At 50.8% G+C, this 20,045-nt stretch overlaps 1 protein-coding gene across 1 annotated transcript in view; it reads left to right on the forward strand.

The window, feature by feature from the left end:
• The window catches only part of nuggc (nuclear GTPase, germinal center associated), an 81,877-nt gene that overhangs the window by 48,195 nt on the left and 13,637 nt on the right, over nt 1–20,045 (forward strand). Inside the window, exons 13-19 of the mRNA XM_033041873.1 lie at nt 339–472; nt 4,276–4,473; nt 9,000–9,151; nt 11,026–11,185; nt 17,231–17,339; nt 18,435–18,568; nt 19,243–19,354. Coding sequence (XP_032897764.1) covers nt 339–472; nt 4,276–4,473; nt 9,000–9,151; nt 11,026–11,185; nt 17,231–17,339; nt 18,435–18,568; nt 19,243–19,354 — 999 coding nt within the window. The remainder of the gene's footprint in view (nt 1–338; nt 473–4,275; nt 4,474–8,999; nt 9,152–11,025; nt 11,186–17,230; nt 17,340–18,434; nt 18,569–19,242; nt 19,355–20,045) is intronic.

The following is a 20,045-nucleotide window of genomic DNA, read 5'->3' on the forward strand; positions in this document are numbered from 1 at the left end:
TTTCCTCCTTTAGTTTTCAGATATACAAGAAGTTAAAGGAGGTTGAATCTTCACATAAATCATTATCTTATCTACCGCAACCTTCGCTTCTGTAAAATCCCCTTTATTTTGTTAAATTCCCCGCTAGTTAAAATTCCCCGCTGTTTATTTGGGCTTTTTTTTACAGAGGTGCCGGAGCGACGTTCCAGTGAGCTCCAGCAGCACGGCACCCCTGTTTGAAATATGAGGTGCTGTTCCTAGAAGCAGTGTGGGAAGGGTGGGAGCAGTGGGGTGCGTTGGGCTGGGGAGTGGACGGGGGGAGGGTTGTTGCAGGGAGACTGATACTTGGTGTTCTGCAGAGATCCCAGCAGTGCAGAGGTTTGTCCACCGGACCACCCTGGCCAGGCAGGCGCTGGGCACCGAGGTGGTGGTCCGTGATCTGGCCAGCTTCATCAGCCACATCGTCACCTACCTGACCAACCGCAGAGCCCAGGTACGATAACCACAGATACAATTATGACTTTTAATAGATGTTTGCGTGGGTGTATGGAAGTGTTTTAGAGGAAAATAGGACCAAATGCAGACCAACCCACAATGCCAACTTGGTTGGCATGGATAAGATGGGCCAAACAGCCTGTTTTTTTGTCTGGTTTAGTATAATTTAGAGATACAGCACGGAAACAGGCCCTTCGGCCCACCGAGTCCGTGAAGACCAGCGATTCCCGCACACTAACGCTATCCTACACACTAGGGCCAATTTACAATAGCCAATTAACTTACAAACCTGTATGTCTTTGGGACATGGGAGGAAACTGGAGCATCTGGAGAAAACCCACGCAATCACAGGGAGAACGTGCAAACTCCACACAGACAGCAACCATAGTCAGCGTGGAAGCCGGGACTCTGGCGCTGTGAGGCTGCAACTCTACCGCTGCGCCACCGGGGGGGCAGGAGGAACCTGTTGGAATGAGACCAGAGCCACTGTGTGCTGTAATGGCCCAGCCCTCACCTGCTCAAATTCAGCCACCATTTTAAAGTGGTGCGTGCAGTTCGGGTCACCCCCATTACAGAAAAAGTGTGGAGGCTTTGCAGAGATTCTTGATTAGCAAAGGGCTATGGGGAGAAGACGGGCGAATCATCCCAGGAATGAGTGGGTTAACGTTTGATGATGAGCGTTTGACGGCACTGGGCCTGTACTCGCTGGAGTTTAGAAGGATGAGGGGGAACCTCATTGAAATAGTGAAAGGCCTGGATGTGGAGAGGATGTTTCCACTCGTGGGAGAGTCTAGGACCAGGGGCCATAAAAGGATGTTCTTTCAGGAAGGAGATGAGGAGAAATTTCTTTAGTCAGAGGGTGGTGAATCTGTGGAATTCATTGCCATTGAAGGCTGTGGAGGCCAAGTCAGTGGATATTTTACAGCATAGATAGACAGATTCTTGATTAGTACAGGTGTCGGAGGTTATGGGGAGAAGGCAGGAGAATGGGGTTAGGAGGGAGAGATAGATCAGCCATGATTGAATGGTGGAGTAGACTCGATGGGCCAAATGGCCTAAATCTGCTCCTATCACTTATGAACTTATGAGAGGGTGCAGAAGAGGAATAACAGACTGCGACATGGATTGGAGGTTATTAGCTGCAAGGTTGGGCAAACTTGGGTTCTGATCTCTGGAGTGTCGGAGGTTGTGGGGAGACCTGATAGGTGTGTCAAATGATGAGAGGCATAGGTAGGGTAGACAGTCAGAACCTTTCCTCAGGGTGCAAATGTCAAAGGCTAGCAGGAATAGTTTTACAGGTGAGAAGTAAAAAAAATAAAAGAGATGTGTGGGACAGGTTTTTTGCCACAGTGTGAGGGATGGGAGAGATAGGGGAAGGGGAGAACACACTGTCTGAAGTAATGATGGAGGCAGATATGATAGGGGCCTTTAGATAGGCATGGATATGTACAAAGAGGGATATGGATCAGTGCAGGCAGATGAGATTAGTTTAACTTGGCATCATGTTCGACACTGAAGGACCTATTCATAAGGTCATAAGTGATAGGGGCAAAATAGACAATAGGTCATTCTGCAGGAGTAGGCCTTTCGGCCCTTCGAGCCAGCACCGCCATTCAATGTGACCATGGCTGATCATCCCCAATCAGTATCCTGTTCCTGCCTTCTCCCCATATCCCCTGACTCCGCTATTTTTAAGTCCTAACTTGCTCTCTCTAGAAAGCATCCAGAGAACCGGCCTCCACTGCCCTCTGAGGCAGAGAATTCCACAGGCTCACAACTCTCTGTTGAATTAGGCCATTTGGCCCATCAAGTCTACTCCGCCATTCAATCATGGCTGATCTATCTCTCCCTCCTAACCCCATTCTCCTGCCTCCTGCCCATGACCTCTGACACCCGTACTAATCAAGAATCTATCCATCTCTGCCTTAGAAATATCAATTGACGGCCTCCACAGCCTTCAGTGGCGAAGAATACCACAGATTCACCACCCTCTAACGAAAGACTAGTTTAATTTAGTGTATTATTGTCACATGTACCAAGGTGCAGTGAAAAGCTTTTGTTTGTGTGCTATCCAGTCAAAGAAAAGACTACATGATTACAATCAAACCATCCACATTAAACAGATAAAGGGTGCAACATTTAGTATAAGATAAAGTCAGATCAATGATCCTCCAAAGGTCTCCAATGAGGTAGATGGTGGCTCAGGACCAGTCTCTAGTTGGTGAGAGGTTGATTCAGTTGCCTGATCTGAAATCTTAATCTGATAACAGCTGGGAAGATACTGTCCCTGAATCTGGAGGTGTGCGTTTTCACACTTCTGTACCTCATGCCTGATGGGAGAGGGGAGAAGAGGGAGTGACCGGGGTGAGACTGGTCCTTGAATATGTTGCTGGCCTTGCCGAGGCAGCGTGAATTGTTTCATAGAGTGGATGTGGAGAAGATGTTTCCACTAGTGGGAGAGTCCAGGAACAGAGGGCACAGCCTCAGAATAAAAGGACATACCTTTAGAGTGGGGAAGAGGAGGAATTTCTTCACCCAGAGGGTGGTGAATCTGTGGCATTCATTGCCACAGACGGCTGTGGAAACCAAGTTATTGGCTGTTTTTAAAGCGTAAATTGATAGGTTCTTGATTAGTAATGGCGTCAAAGGTTACGGCGAGAAGGCAGGAAAATGGAGTTGAGGTCAGCCATGATGAATGGAGCAGACCTGATGGGCCGAATGCAGCGTTAGGGGCGGCACGGTGGCGCAGCGATAGAGTGCTGCCTCACAGCGCCAGCGATCAGGTTCGATCCTGACTACGGGTGCTTGTCTGTACGTTCTCCCCGTGACCGCGTGGGTTTTCTCTGAGTGCTCCGGGTTCCTCCCAAACTCCATAAAGATGTACAAGTTCTTGGTTAATTGGCTTCGGTAAAATTGTAAATTGTCCCTGTTGTTTGTAAGGTAGTGTTAGTGTACAGTGTCGCTGGTCGGAGCGGTCTCGGTGGGCCAAAGGACCCGTTTCCCCTCTGTATCTCCATTGTCAAGACAATGAATGACCTAAATCTGCTTCTATGTTTTATGTTCCTGTGCTGTGCAGTTCAGTTTAGTTTATTGTCACGTGTAGCGAGGTACAGTGAAAAGCTTTATGTTGCGTGCTAACCAGTCAGCAGAAAGACAATACATGATTCCAATCGAGCCATCCACAGTGTACTGATACATGATAAAGGGAATAACATTTAGTGCAAGCTAAAGCCAGCAACGTCCGATCAAAGATAGTCCGAGGGTCTCCAATGAGGTAGATAGTAGTTCTGGACTGCTCTATGGTTGTGGTAGAATGATTCAGTTGCCTGGGAAGAAACTGTCCATAAATCACCCTGAAAGGGGCGACCTTATAGAAATGTATAAAATCATGAGTGGAATAGATCGGGTAGATGCGCAGAGTCTCTTGCCCAGAGTTGGGGGAATCGAGGACCAGAGGACATAAGTTGAAGGTTAAGGGGAAAAGATTTAATAGGAATCCGAGGGGTAACCTTTTCACACAAAGGATGGTGGGTGTATGGAACAAGCTGCCAGAGGAGGTAGTCGAGGCTGGGACTGTCCCAATATTTAAGAAACATTTGGCTAGGTACATGGATAGGACAGGTTTTGAGGGATCTGGGCCAATGGTAGGCAGGTGCGACTAGTGATGCTGGGGGGAATGTTGGGCGGTGTGGTCAAGTTGGGTGAGGGGCCTGTTTGCACACTGTATCACTGTATGGCTATCTAATGTGGAGGTGTGTGTTTTGTCCGTTGAGTGTTCACAGTCTCTCTCCCCCTCTGTAGGCTGCCTCGTGCCAGGCTCAGTTGCGAGAGGCGGTGCAGGACAGTCTGTCCCGTGTCCATGAAATCTTCCAGGAGGTAGCCGAGGACTGCCGCCTCAACGTCCACGCCTCCTTTGCCACCATCAAAACTCATCTAAACGTGGGGAAGAAGGCGGCGCTGAGAAGCAGTGCGGACACCGTCCACCGCTGGGGCTCGAGGGTCAGTCAGCTCTCTGTATCTTCTTGTCCTGGAGTAACTACGCATGGCAGGCAGCGCCTCTGGGGAGAAGGAATGGGTGACGTTTCGGGTCGATGTCGGCCTCCACAGAGTCACAGAGTCATCAAGCTGCACAGCACCGAAACTGACCCTTCGGCCCATCTTGTCCATGCCAGCCAAGTTGCCATTCTGGGCTAGTCCCATTTGCCCATATTTAGCACATATCACTCGAAACCAGAGGTCGGCAGCCTACGGCCCCCGGGCCGAATGTGGCCCTTAACCCAAATCCATCTGGCCCGCAGGCGTATTTTTTCCCCAGTAATTATCCGGCCCGTAGACTTCCATCATCTCCGGTTTCTCCCGGGTCCAAGGCCGCGGTGCCCAGGCGCGGTGACGCAAGGAGGCCTGCGCTGGCGGCCGCAATGGCGGAGCCACCGAGCAGCGCTGAGCTCTGCCTGTACCGCATCCTGCGCAAAGCCGCCGGCACGGCCGCAGCACCTTCTGTCTGGGCTTCACTGTTGGGATCGGGGTTGTCAATAGGTCGGGGACGAGTGAGTATGAGTATTGGAGCCACCACCTTCAGGACAGAGCCAAGGCAATGGTCCGTAGGTGTGCCATGTTCGTGAGCGCCCGTAACGAGGGGCCAGTGCTCCGGGTGGCGTCCTCAAAGGGGCGGGATCTATGTGAACACGTGATAGATGTGGCCCGCCATCCGCTCACAGACATGCGTCCCGGCCCCAATGCGGAACAAGGTTGCCCACCCGGCTCTAAACCCTTCCCATCCACATATCTGTCCAAATGTCTTTTGAAAGTCCTCACTGTATCCACGTTTATTGTTTCCTCTGGCAGCTCATTCTAGATACGGACTACACGCTCTGTGGAAAATGTTTCGTAAATCTCTCCCCTTTCACCTTCAGCCTATGCCCTCTAGTTTTAGAATCCTCTACCCTGTGAAAAATGACTGTGAGCGTTCCCTTTACCTGTGCCCCTCATGATCTTGTACATCCTCAGCGTCCGGCAGTCCAAAGAAAAAAAGTCCCCGCCATTCCAACCTCTCCCGGAAACTCGAGCCCAGGTTACATCCTGGTAAATCTTTCCTGCGGCCTTTCCAACTTTTACGACATCCTCCCTGTGCCTGGGTGAGCGGAACTGCACACAGGGTGGTCAAGCCGATGCTTCAATTCAATGCTTCAATTATATTTTATTGTCACATATACCTAGGTAGAGTGGAGTGCTTTGTTTTACATGCACGGCGGTAAAAATCACACCGTAGACCTCACCTGGACAGCTGACAAAGTTACAATAATTCACAATAGGCAATAGATGCAGGAGGAGGCCCTTCGGCCCTTCGAACCAACACCGCCATTCAATATGATCATAGCTGATCATCCCCAATCAGTACCCCGTTCCTGCCTTCTCCCCATATCCCCTGACTCCGCTATTTTTAAGAGCCTTATCTAGCTCTCTCTTGCATGTATCCAGAGAACCGGCCTCCACCGCCCTCTGAGGCAGAGAATTCCACAGACTCACAACTGTGTGAAAAAGTGTTTCCTCGTCTCCGTTCTAAATAGCTTACACCTACCTCATTCTTAAACTGTGGCCCCTAGTTCTGGACTCACCCAACATCGGGAACATGTTTCCTGCCTCTAGCATGTCCAAACCCTTAACAATCTTATATGTTTCAATAAGATACCCTCTCATCCTTCTAAACTCCAGAGTGTCCAAGCCCAGCTGCTCCATTCTCTCAGCATATGACAGTCCTGGCATCTCGGGAATTTACCAAACATTTCCCATCTTCTCCCTTCCACTGCACATGGCAGCAGCCCCCTCCCCCCGCTGACCCCCCCCCCCCCCCTGTTCTCAGTGCCTCCCCACTTCATTCTTGCCCCCCCCCCCCCCCCCCCCCTCACTAGGTCCACCCCCCCACCCTCGGTGGCCCCCTCTCACACCCCCGGGTCTGACTGCAAATTGTACCGTGCCTGGTTGGAGGACGAGGTGTTGTTCACTAAACTGGTGCATGGCCTTGTTTAAGTGTAGGCGCCACAGACAGAAAGGTCACATTGGGAGTTGGGTAGTGAATTATTGCCACAGGCAACGTTCACCCCAGGGGCACCCCCTGTGAACTGAGGGCGGGTGCTCTGCTGAGCCACCACCAGAGGATGTTTGTATTCTCCTGTCCGGAGGACTCCACATTGGCAGCATGGGGAGCTTAGTTTAGTTTAGTTTAGAGATACAGTGTGTAAACAGGCCCATCAGCGATCCGAGCTGACCAGCGATACCCGCACATTAACACAATCATGAGAGGAATAGATCGGGTAGATCTTATTTGTGTGCTGCATGGTAACTCAAATTTCACTGCACCACTTGGTGTATGTGACAATAAATGTCCTTTGTCCTTTATCCTATACCCACTAGGGACATTTTTTTACATTTACCAAGCCAATTAACCTGTACGTCTTTGGAGTGTGGGAGGAAACGGAAGATCTTGGAAAAACCCCACGCAGGTCACAGGGAGAACGTACAAACTCCGTACAGACAGCACCCGTAGTCGGGATGGAATCCGGGTCTCCGACGTTGCATTCAGCGTAAGGCAGCAACTCTACCGCTGCGCCACTGTGACCGCCCTTTTGTCCTAGCTATCCACTAGGCTGCAAGAAGGACATTGAGAAGGGTCTCGAAACGTCACCCATTCCTTTTCTCCAGAGGTGCTGCCTGGCCCGCTGAGTTATCTTCTATTGAGAATAAGAGTCAGGAAGTCTTGTGGCAACTTTATAAAACTTCAGTCCGGCCGCTTTTGGAGTATTGTGTGCATTTCTGGTCGCCCCGTTTCAGGAAGGCTTTGGAGAGGTTTGCAGAAGAGGTTTACCAGGATTAGCGGGTAAAAGGGGAGTGTGTGGGAAGGGACTGCAGCTGCTGGCTTACGCCAAAGATAGACACAAAAATGCTGGAGTAACTCAGTGGGACAGGCAGCATCTCTGGAGAGAAGGAATAGGTGACGTTTTGGGTCGAGACCCTTCTTCAGTCTCGACCTGAAACGCCACCTATTCCTATTCTCCAGAGATGCTGCCTGTCCCGTTGAGTTACTCCAGGTTTTTAGTGTCCATCTTAACAATGAGGAGAGGTTGGACAAATGTGGGATTGTTTTCTCTGGAGCATCAGAGATTGAGGGGAGACCAGATAGAAATTTGTAAAATTATTAGAGGCACGGATAGGGTAGAGTAGCGTTTCTCAACTGGGGTTTCCCGGAACACTAGGGTTCCGCAAGAGGCCGCTAGGGGTTCCGCTAGAAATAGTGATAAATAGGCTAATCATATGTAAATGCATTCTTGAGTCATATTCATATTCGTAAGTTTATTATACACGTACGGCATATTTAGCTTGGGCTTGGCATCATGTTTGGCACATGTTCCCGATGTTGGGGGAGTCCAGAACCAGGGGCCACAGTTTAAGAATAAGGAGTAAGCCATTTAGAACGGAGACGAGGAAACACTTTTTCTCACAGAGAATGGTGAGTCTGTGGAATTCTCTCCCTCAGAGGGCGGTGGAGGCCGGTTCTCTGGATGCTTTCAAGAGAAAGCTAGATAGGGCTCTTAAAGATAGCGGAGTCAGGGGATATGGGGAGAAGGCAGGAACGGGGTACCGATTGGGGATAATCAGCCATGATCACATTGAATGGCGGTGCTGGCTCGAAGGGCCGAATGGCCTACTCCTGCATCTATTGTATATTGTATCAGAGAGCTGTGTTACAATTTTATTTCATGCAATGTGAGAATGTTTGGAAAGCAAGGGGTCGGGCTTATGAAGACCCAGAGCAAGGGGAGATGCAGATTGTTCCACACAGTGAAAAGTCAGGACCTGCCACGTACCGTCTGGAAGGACAGCAAGTTCTACAAGGGAATTGGAAAATGGAACATGAAAATGCACAGTGGTAGAGTTGCTGCCTCACAGTCACAGCCACTGGAAGCAGCTGGTCGAACTGCAGCCTCCCAGCGCCAGAGACCCGCGCGCGATTCGATCCTGACGTCGGTCTCCGTCTATGTGTGGAGTTTGCACGTTCTCCCTGTGACCACGTGGGTTTAATAAATACTATATTGATCCCCTCAGGGAAATTCAAATTCAGTTTCCTCCGGGTGCTCCGGTTTCCTCCCGCATTCCAAAGACGTACAGGTTTGGAGATTGGAGCTTATTCTGTAAAATGCCCCTGGTGTGTGTAGGACAGAAGTAGTGTGAGCGGGCGATTGCTGGTCGGCACGGACACTGAGCGAAACTATTTACAGGGCAGTGGGGAAAGAGGCAGGAACTAACGCGAGAGGTTTCTCCCTCCGAGTGTTATTTCTCAGTGAAGAAGGGTCTGGATCCGAAACGTCACCCATTCCTTCTCTCCAGAGATGCTGCCTGACCCGCTGAGTTACTCCAGCTTTTTTGTGTGTCTGTCTTGGGCTTGGTGGACCTGCTGTGAAATCCTTGCTGTGTAAGGTGTTCTCTCCAGGGTAGATGAGGGCACTGACCCTGTACCTTTCTCTGAGCAGCCCCCTGGTGGGTTCCCGTACGCGACCTACAAGGCAACCTGTAGCCGCAATGGCACCTACGCATCCCCCGCCTGTGGCACCATCGACTTCAACGAGGATCTCAGCCGCCCCTTGCTCACCCAGCTACAGGTGGTCTGGAACGCTGAGTTCAGGTAAGTGATGACATTCAGGAGGGGTGGGACGGGGGGGGGGGTTGGGTACTGGGAACGGTGGATTACTGTCACGTCTGCCGGTGTACAGTCAAAACCTTTGCCTGCCATCTATCCAGTCAGTGTAGGAGGGAACTGCAGATGCTGGTTTACACCGATCGACACTAAAAGCTGGAGTAACTCGGCGGAGCAGGCAGCATCTCTGGAGAGAGGATAGGAATAGGTGATGTTTTGGGTCGAGGCTGGAGAAGGGTCTCGGCCCGAAACGTCACCCATTCCTTCTCTCCAGAAATGCTGCCTGCCCCGCCGAGTTACTCCAGCATTTTGTGTCTATCTTCAAATGACACTATACATGTGTACGGTCAAACACGCACACACGCACAACAGGCCGTGCCAGCGTTAGTCGCAGAGAAAGTGCGGACCAAAATGTCTGGCTTTCGGTTGGTTTATTATTGTTGCCTTTGGATACGGTGCTGATAAATAAACAAGAGATAGCAGGTGCGACACGGTGGCTCAGCGGTAGAGTTGCTGCCTCACAGCGGCCGAGACCCAGGTTCCATCCCGACTACGGGTGCTGTCTGTACGGAGTTTGTACCTTCTCCCCGTGACCTGCGTGGGTTTTCTCCGGGTGCTCTGGTTTCCTCCCACACTCCAAACACATGTAGGTTAATTGGCTTGGTATAAGTGTAAATTGTCCCTAGTGTGTGTAGGGCAGTGTTAATGTGCGGGGATCGCTGGTCGGCGCGGACTCGGTGGGCTGAAGGGCCTGTTTCCGCGCTGTGTCTCTAAACTAAGATGGTCTTTGCACGATGCTCGGCACAGACATGGTGGGCTGAAGGGCCTGTTGTTGTGTTGTACCGCTCGATGTTCTACACACTAAAGTACAGTGAAAAGCTTAGTTTTGCATTCAATCGAATCGGATCAGATGTATAATACATACATACGATCGTCAAATCCAGTACAGTAGGTGGAGCAAAGGGGAAGATACAGAGTGCAGAATATAGTTCTCAGCATTGTAGCGCATCAGTTCCACAGACAAAGTCCAATGTCCACAATGGGGTAGAGGTGAATCGGACAGTACCCTAGCTCATGGAAGGATCGTTCAGAAGCCTGATAACAGAGGCACTGGGATGAAGGGAAAGTGTGTGGGCGGAGGTAGGAGATGGGAGTGCGGAGGAGGGGTGAAGGATGTGGGAGGTGCATGCAAGGGAAGTACATGGAGGGGGGGTGGGTGGGGGTGTGGGGGAGGATGAGAGTGCTTGTTTAGGGGTGACGGTGAGTGGTGACAGATAGAGGAGTGTGAGGGTGGAAGAAAGAGGGGTGGTGCAAACAGTTCCTATAACTGGATTCTCTCTTCCCTTTCCCCCTCTCTCTTCCTCCCCTCTCTCTTCCTCTCCTCTCTCTTCCCCCTCCTCTCTCTTCCCCCTCCTCTCTCTTCCCCCTCCTCTCTCTTCCCCCCCTCTCTCTTCCCCTCCTCTCTCTTCCCCCTCCTCTCGCTTCCCCTCCTCTCTCTTTCCCCCTCCTCTCTCGCTTCCCCTCCTCTCTCTTTCCCCCTCCTCTCTCTTTCCCCCTCCTCTCTCTTCCCCCTCCTCTCTCTTCCCCTCCTCTCTCTTCCCCTCCTCTCTCTTCCCCTCCTCTCTCTTCCCCTCGTCTCTCTTCCCCCTCCTCTCTCTTCCCCTCCTCTCTCTTCCCCCACCCTCTCCCCCTCCTCATTTCCTACATCCATCTGTTTCCTCCCTCACCCTCACAACCTACCCCCCCCCCCCACAACTCCACTTCACCCTCCCCTCCATCACCCCCTCCTTCTCTCTGTGTCCCACTCCGTCTGTCTCTCTCCTCATGTCCCCGCCCACCGTCACTCAACCCTCCGTGTGCAGTGGGTCGGTGCCGCGGTGCCTGCAGAAGTTTCAGGTTGCCGTCGTGGAGAAACTGGACAACTTCTTCACCGAGCTGCTCCAGAGACTGCGGCATATAAAGAGTGACACCAGTGCCGTCGAATACATCCTCAACCACCACCTCGCCGCCGTGGGTGCCAAGGTCAGTGACCATCGGGGCCCACAGTAGTTCAGTGACCACAGTATGTCAGTGACCACAGTATGTCAGTGCCCACAGTATGTCAGCGATCATCTTCTTCTTTTCGTGTGCATCTTGTTACAAACGTTGGCCTCGCTACCATCGTCCGTCCTGAAAAGGACATAAGCTTCCGGCGACAATCAGTGGGAGCCATCACTTGTGGCAATAGATGACGGTGGCAGCAGAATTAGCTCATGATACTTCCAGTCTCCAGCCCCACGACGTGGATGCTTCTGCTATGGGGCCGGTAGGTCAGTGATCACCGTAGTCCACAGTAGGTCAGTGATCACCAGGGTCGGTGGTCTTTAGCCTTTACATTTTAGAGATACAGTGCACACACACACACCAAGTCCGCGCCGACCCGTGATCACGCCGTTTTCTCCGGCTGCTCCGGTTTTCTCCCACATTCCAGAGACGAACAGGTTTGGAAGTAATTGGCTTCTGTAAAACTGCTGCTAGTGTGTAGGGTAGTACTAGTGTACAGAGTGATCGCTGGTCGGCATGGACTCGGTGGGCTGAAGGGCCTGTTTCCGCGCTGTGTCATAAGGAATCGGAGTAGAATTGGACCATTCGGCCCATCAAGTCTACTCTGTCATTCACTCATAGCTGATCTATCTTTCCCCCTCAACCCCATCCTCCTGCCTTCTCCCTGTAACCCCTGACACCTGTACTGATCAAGAATCTATCTATCTCTGCCTTAAAAATATGCATTGATTTGGCCTCCACAGCCTTCTGTGGTAAATAATTCCACAGATTCACAACCATCTGGCTGAAGAAATTCCTTCTCCTCTCCTTTCTAAAGGTGCGTCTTTTAATTCTGAGGCTATGACCTCTGTTCCTAGACTCTCCCACTGGTGGAAACATCCTCTCCACGTCCACTCTATCCAGGCCTTTCACTATTCGGCACATTTCAATGAGGTTTCCCCCTCATCCTTCTAAACTCCAGCGAGTACAGGCCCAGTGCCGTCAAACGCTCATCATAGGTTATCCCACTCATTCCTGTAAACCTCCTCTGGACCTTCTCCAGAGCCAACACATCCTTCCTCAGATATGGTGCCCAAATTTGCTCACAATTTTCCAAATGCGGCCTAACCAGCGCCTTAAGTGGCCTCGACAGCCTTCTGTGGCAGTGAAGTCCACAGATTCACCACCGTCTGGCTGAAGAAATTCCTCCTCGTCTCCTTTCTAAAGGTGCGTCCTTTAATTCTGAGGCTGTGCCCTCTGGTCCTAGACTCTCCCACGAGTGGACACATCCTTTCCACAACCACTCTACCCAGTATTACTGGCACGGGAGAGCATGAGGTATAGGGATCGGCTGGGACTCATGAGGGCCATAGAAAAGGTGCACACTCTTTTCCCCAAGGTAGGGGAGTCTAAATCTTGAGATCGAAGGTCTCATTTTAATTCTCCTCACATTCCTGTCAACGGATTTCACCGCTTGCCTGCACACCGGCTAACCTTCCAACCCGTATATTTGGGACGTGGGCGGAAATTATAGCACCCTGGGCTCGGAGAACGTGAAAACTCCACGTAGATAGTACTAGAGAAAGACATAACGTGCTGGAGTAACTCAGCGGGTCAGGCAGCATCTCTGGAGAAGGTGACGTTTCGGGTGGAGGCTCATCTTCAAACTGGAGTCCGAAGAAGACCCAAAATGTTCTCCAGAGATGTTGCCTGACCCCGCTGAGTTACTCCGGCACTTTGTGTCTTTCCTTGGTAAAGAAGCATTGGCTGTTGCTTGTTTCTACAGACAGTAGGAGGGGTCAGGATTAAACTTGAGGCACTGGTGATGTGAGGTGTAACCTCTACCAGCAGTGCCCCCTTTGATGGTGAGACCAGGCCCTTCGTTGGAGTTGATTTTTCTGTCCGAGTCCTGATTTTGGAGATCTGGGATCTTTGATTTTCCCTTCCCTCGCTACCCCATCTTTCCCCATTCCTCTCCCCATCCCGTCTTCGTTCCTCCACCAATCCTCACCCCCACCTATCGCAGGGTGGCGCAGCGGTGGAATTGCTGCCTCACTGCGCCAGAGACCCGGGTTCCATCCTGACTACGGGTGCTGTCTGTGCGGAGTTTGCACGTTCTCCCCGTTACCCGTGTAGGTTTTCTCCGGGTGCTCCGGTCTCCTCCCACACTCCAAATACATAAAGGTTTGTAGCTTAAATGGCTTCAGTAAATTGTAAATTGTCTCTGGTGTGTTGGATAGAGCTAGTGTACGGGATGATTGCTGGTGGGCTGAAGGGCCTGTTTCTGCCCCGTATCTCTAAAGTCTAAGTCACCTCCCTCAGTTCAGCAGTTTATTGCCACGTGTACCGAAGTCCAGTGAAAATCTTATGTTGCGCGCTAACCAGTCAGCAGTGCGACTCGTCCTTGATTATGCTGCTGGCCTTGGCGAGGCAGAGTGAGGTATAAATGAAGTTTATGGGAGGTGGGTTTGTGCGTTGCTCGGCTGCGTCCACAATTCTCTGCAATTTCTTGCGCTTGGGTGAAGCTGTTCTTGAAGGGCGGTCACAGTGGCGCAGCGGTAGAGTTGCTGCCTAATGCCCCCGTCCCACTTAGGAAACCTGAACGGAAACCTCTGGAGACTTTGCGCCCCCACCCAAGGTTTCCGTGCGGTTCCCGGAGGTTGCAGGTAGTGGAAGCAGGTAGGGAGACTGACACAAACCTCCGGGAACCGCACGGAAACCTTGGGTGGGGCGCAAAGTCTCCAGAGGTTTCCGTTCAGGTTTCCTAAGTGGGACAGGGGCATTACAGCGAATGCAGCGCCGGAGACCTGGGTTCCATCCTGACTACAGGTGCTGTCTGTATGGAGTTTGTACGTTCTCCCCGTGACCTGCGTGGGTTTTCTCTGGGATCTTCGGTTTCCTCCCACACTCCAAAGACGAACAGGTTTGTAGGTTAATTGGCTTGGTATGAATGTAACATTGTCCCTAGTGTGTGCAGGATAGTGTTAGTGTGCGGGGATCGCTGGTCGGCGCGGACCCGGTGGGCCGAAGGGCCTGTTTCTGTGCTGTCTCACTAAACTAAACTAAACTAAACTGAACTGAAACAAGCTGTGATGCATCCTGATAAAATGCTTTCTATGGCGCATCAGTATAAGATAGCGAGGGATAGAAACATAGAAAATAGGTGCAGGAGTAGGCCATTCGGCCCTTCGAGCCTGCACCGCCATTCAATATGATCATGGCTGATCATCCAACTCAGTATCCTGTACCTGCCTCTCCATACCCCCTGATCCCCTTAGCCACAAGGGCCACATCTAACTCCCTCTTAAATATAGCCAATGAACTGGCCTCAACTACCTTCTGTGGCAGAGAATTCCACAGATTCACCACTCTCTGTGTAAAAAATGATTTTCTCATCTCGGTCCTAAAAGACTTCCCTCTTTTCCTTAAACTGTGACCCCTAGTTCTGGACTTCCCCAACATCGGGAATAATCTTCCTGCATCTAGCCTGTCCAACCCCTTAAGAATTTTGTACGTTTCTATAAGATCCCCCCTCAATCTTCTAAATTCTAGCGAGTACAAGCCGAGTCTATCCAGTCTTTCTTCATATGAAAGTCCTGACATCCCAGGAATCAGTCTGGTGAACCTTCTCTGTACTCCCTCTATGGCAAGAATGTCTTTCCTCAGATTAGGAGACCAAAACTGTACGTAATACCAGGATCTCGCTTAACTTTTTTTCCCTGTTGCCAGCTGGGCAACCTTGGCAACTTTTTAGGTTGCCAAATGACAGTTTAGGTGGTCATTTAAGATGGCTTGAATGACCCGTGCGATAATGTGCTCGGACGAAGTGCGTAGTTACCAGTCGGAATTATACTCAATGAAGCATTTACATAGTATTTCTGCTTCAAATAAAGCCACAAACTAAACATTCACCAATCAAGACATGATATATCCCACAATGACATGCAGCAAAATCATAAGACAGTATCTCAACTCTTTTTACACATTGCAGTTAATTCAATTTCTATTAGTTCTTTCCACTTCCAAACAAAAATGTGTTTGGATTATTCAGCGTATGATCAACCTGTGTCAATAAATCCTGGACCATGGTAACATATATGCGTACGTATAGTTGTAAATGTTGCTCATTAAATAACTACAGTACTGATATTCCATATTAAGAGCATTGATTTGCTGTTAAAATGAATTCAGTAATAACGTGTCAACGGTAGCAGTGACAATCGAACGCTGCGGTTTTAATGTTTCACGTGTTCACAATTTAATTAATCCCTCTTTATGGATTAAAACAAATAATAACATTGGGAATTAAAACCCATTTGATTGCATTCCGTTATCAAACATAGTCAATGTTCGCTCTGAAGACATTTCCAGGACAATAGGGTCAGGGAGGGGGGTGTGTGTGAATCAGTGTGGGGGGGATAGATGGCGGGGGGGGGGGGGGGGGTTAGAAGGCAGTCGGTGCAGAATGGATGGATTGAGGCAGGTGAATTAGTCCGTGTTGGTTGGAGTAGGTAAAATTGTGAGGGGAGAGCACGGGGGATGTCAGTGATGTTGAATGGGAGGGTTCAGTACGGGATGGACGGGGGTAGACAAAAGTGCTGGAGAAACTTAGCGGGTGAGGCAGCATCTATGGAGCGAAGGAAATAGGCAACGTTTCGGGTCGAGACCCTTCTTCAGACTGTCCCCCCATTCTTCTTGAATGGGAGGATCAGTACAGGATGGATGGGAGGATCAGCACAGGATGAATTGGGGGAGGGGGGTCAGTACAGGATGGATCGGAGGGTCTGTGCAGGATGAATGGGATATCACCACATGATGAATGGGAGAAGGTGCAGGGTAAATGGAGGGTGGGTCAGTATGGGATGAATGCATGGATTAGTACAGGATGGATGGGGGATCAGTACAGGATGGATGGAGGAGAAGTGCAGGATGCACAGCAGCAGCAGCAGCAGCCGCGACAGCAATCCCGCCAACGTAAAAAAAAACCCTCCCACACGCCGAGGCCTCCCCCTCCCTCCCTCCTCCCGGCCTCGGCGTGCGGGAGGGTTTTTTTTTTAAGCGCCGTTAGCGACAAAGATCTTATAGCGGAGCTCTGCTATAAGATCTTTGGTTAGCGGGTTTGCAGGCAGCGGACCTTATCAGGGCGGGCGGGGTGCGGGAGGAGATGGAGATGGAGTCGCTGTTCGGGGCCGTCATTCGCTGCGACCCTTCCTCACCCCGCACCTAGTATCTTGCCCACGCAATACAGCCGTCACCGCCGACACAAAACGTTGCGTTCCGTTTCTCCAGAGATGCTGCCTGACCCGCGGAGTTACTCCAGTTTTTTGTGACTATCTTCAGTACAAACCAGTATCTGGTTGCCAAGCCGGGCAAAATGACTCGGTGTTTAGGTTGCCCGGTGGCGCTTTGAATGGTCAATGGCACCCGGGCAACCGTTAATTTCGAGCCCTGAATACTCCAGGTGTGGTCTCACCAAGACCCTGTACAACTGCAGTAGAACCTCCCTGCTCCTATACTCAAATCCTTTTGCTATGAATGCTAACATACCATTTGCTTTCTTCACTGCCTGCTGCACCTGCATGCCTACTTTCAATGACTGGTGTACCATGACACCCAGGTCTCGTTGCATCTCCCCTTTTCCTAATCGGCCACCATTCAGATAATAGTCTACTTTTCTGTTTTTTGCCACTGTTGGTTGTTGGAGACGTCGAAGTTCAATCGAGATCTTCAATAGTGTTTTATCCTCATGAGCCCCGAAACTGAATGATGAAATTGTTACTTGCAGCAGCAACACGACAGGTTTTAAACACAGTCTGATGGGTCCCGACCCAAAACGTCACCTATCCATGTCTGTCCTCCAGAGATGCTGCTTGAGTTACTCCAGCATTTGTGTTCATCTTAAGTTTTAAACACAGTATTCAATAGGATAATATAATAAATAACCAAACATAAATAAAAGTAGGCAGGTTGGTTTGTGCGATGGTCTGGGCTGTGTCCACAATTCTCAGCCCTCTCTCTCTCTCTCTCCCTGACTCTCGTATACAGCTGGAAAACTTTACCCTGGGTTTACTGGAGGAGATCTCAGACCGGCAGCGAAATATATCCAGGACCCTGACTCCGGCCGTCCAAGTCGGGATGGTGCCCGCCTACGTGGGTAAGTGCTGGCCCACCACCCTCCCACACATGACACCAGCTGAACACGATGTACACACCAGTTCCATCTCACACACCAGTGACAATTTACAGAAGCCAATTCACCTACAACCCTGCACGAGCTTTGGGATGTGGGAGGAAACCGGAGCGCCCGGAGGAAGCCCACGCAGGTCACGGGGAGAGCGTGCAAACTCCGTGCAGTCAGCACCCGAGGTCAGGATTGAACCCGGGGTCTCCGGAGCTGTAATGCAACAGCTTTACCTGATGCCCCATAGGACGGCACGGTGGCGCAGCGGTAGAGTTGCTGCCTCACAGCGCCAGTGACCCGGGTTCTATCCTGACTATGGGTGCTGTTTGTACGGAGTCTGTACGTTCTCCCCGTGACCTGCGTGGGTTTTCTCCGGGTGCTCCGGTTTCCTCCCGCACTCCAAAGACGTGCAGGTTTGTAGGTTAAATGGCTTTGGTAAAGATTGTAAATTGTCCCTAATGTGTAAGATAGTGTTAAGGGCTGTCCCACTTGGGCAACATTTTAGGCGTTCAGTTTTATTTACAGATGTATTCCAGGTCCAATCACCGTCTCTAACTTCACAGGGATGGATTCAGTGAGTGTAGACTGAACCCCTCTCTCCTGTATTCATTTTAATATATTAATGTTTAAAATCCATGCATTGAAGGAAGAATATTTTACAGCCCATCTGTGGCCCCTAACCCTAGCCCTAACCTTAACAAACCCCTAACTGGGCATCACCCGCAGGACGGCATACGTCAGCGTGTATGACATGCAACTTCACGGTTTTACGGGCTTCATTCATTGACGCCCCGCAGTCGCCGAAAATATCGCAAAGTGGGACAGGCCCTCTAGTGTGCGGGGATCGCTGGTCGGCACGGACTTGGTGGGCTGAAGGGTCTGTTTCAGCGCTGTATCTCTAAACTAAACTAAACGTCACCCATTCCCCCCCCCCCCCCCCCCCCCCCCACCCTTCTCTCCAGAGATGCTGCCTGTCCCGCTGAGTCACTCCAGCACTTTGTGTCTGTCTAATGTAAACCACCGTGCCTACTTGACCAGTCCGTTAACTCTCCCAACTTCCTCCTCCAGAGTGCTCGGGCCTGTCCGGAGCGGGCTCCTTTGAGCGGATGAAGACCTGCATGGAGGAACACACGTACCGACATAACAAGGAGCTCTTCAGCACAGCCTGCTGCAGGCTGGAAGGCCAACTCGACCACCTGACGGTGAGTTGGAGGGAAGTGGATGGGAGAGAGAGATGGAGTGGAGGGAGAGGGGAGGTGAAGGGAGAGGGGGGTGTTGAGGGGAGGGAGATAGTTGGAGAGGGTGATGTGAGGTGGGATGATGAGGGGAGTTAGAGGGGTGGAGGGAGAAGGGAGGGATAGGGAGGGGAGATGGGAGAAGGAGGGGGAGGAGTGTACTGTACACAGTTGGCACCTGTGCCTCCTTCAGTACAACAGATGTGTTTGTCAAACATTTTTTGAACAGTTCACAAATTGATGAAAGAGTGATGGTGAACGCTGCCACGGTGTGGTAGTAAGAAGTAGTGCACGCCCTGAATTAACATTCATCTCTCCCTCTGTCTCCCCCTCCCTCTCCTCACTCTCTCTCCCTTTCTCTCCCTCTCTCCCTCCCTCTCTCCCCCTCCATCTCTCCCCCTCCATCTCTCCCCCTCCCTCTCCTCCCTCCCTCTCCTCTCTCTCTCTCCCCTCACTCTCTCTCACCCCTCACTCTCTCTCTCCACGCTCTCTCTCTCCCCACACTCTCTCTCCACACACTCTCTCTCTCCCCACACTCTCCCTCCCTCTCTCCCTCTCCCTCTCTCCCTCTCCCTCTCCCTCTCTCTCACCCTCACTCCCTCTCTCTCCCTCTCTCTATCATTGCCCTTGTTACTCTTCAGCAAGAGATCCAGTCGCGCCTGAAGGTGTTTTTGGATGAAATCTGCAGTGAGCTGTCGGTGCTGTTTGAGCCGCTGCTGAAACCAGTGAAGATAATCGATGAGATCATCCCCAGTAAGTCACAGAATACGTTTGTCATCGTGCAAGTGGGAACGTGAGATGGGGGAAGGAAGTTCTGTCCCACTGCAGCACGGACACCCGGGGTCAATCCTGACCTCGGGTGCTGTCTGCGTGGAGTTTGCACGTTCTCCCTGTGACCCCGTGGGTTTCCTCTGGGTGCTCCGGTTTCACAAGTTCACAAATTATAGGAGTAGAATTAGGCCATTCGGCCCATCGAGCCCACTCCGCCATTCAATCATGGCTGACCTCTGCCTCCTAGTCCCATTCTCCTGCCTTCTCCCCATAACCCTGACACCCGTTCTAATCAAGAATCTGTCTATCTCTGCCTTAAAAACATCCACTAACTTTGGGCTCCACAGCCTTCTGTGGCAGTAAGTTCCACAGATTAACTCTCCCCTGACTAAAGAAGTTCCTCCCAGTGATAAATGTCTGTGTCAAGAAGCTACCATAGCGCATTCTTTTATTTTTTGTACAAAAATCCAAAAATTCTGGCATGGAATATTTGATATTTTTTCAAAATTAATTAAAATAAAACTGGTACCAAAACCAGAATGGATCATTTTTGGGATATCGGAAGATATCCCTGAATTAAACGTGTATCAGAAGAATTTACTCAATTACGGGCTAATAATGGGAAAAAAGCTCATACTTAAATTCTGGAAAAATGCGCCCACACCAACAATAA

The sequence above is a fragment of the Amblyraja radiata genome, chromosome 2, assembly GCF_010909765.2.
Source record: "Amblyraja radiata isolate CabotCenter1 chromosome 2, sAmbRad1.1.pri, whole genome shotgun sequence".
Taxonomy (NCBI): domain Eukaryota; kingdom Metazoa; phylum Chordata; class Chondrichthyes; order Rajiformes; family Rajidae; genus Amblyraja; species Amblyraja radiata.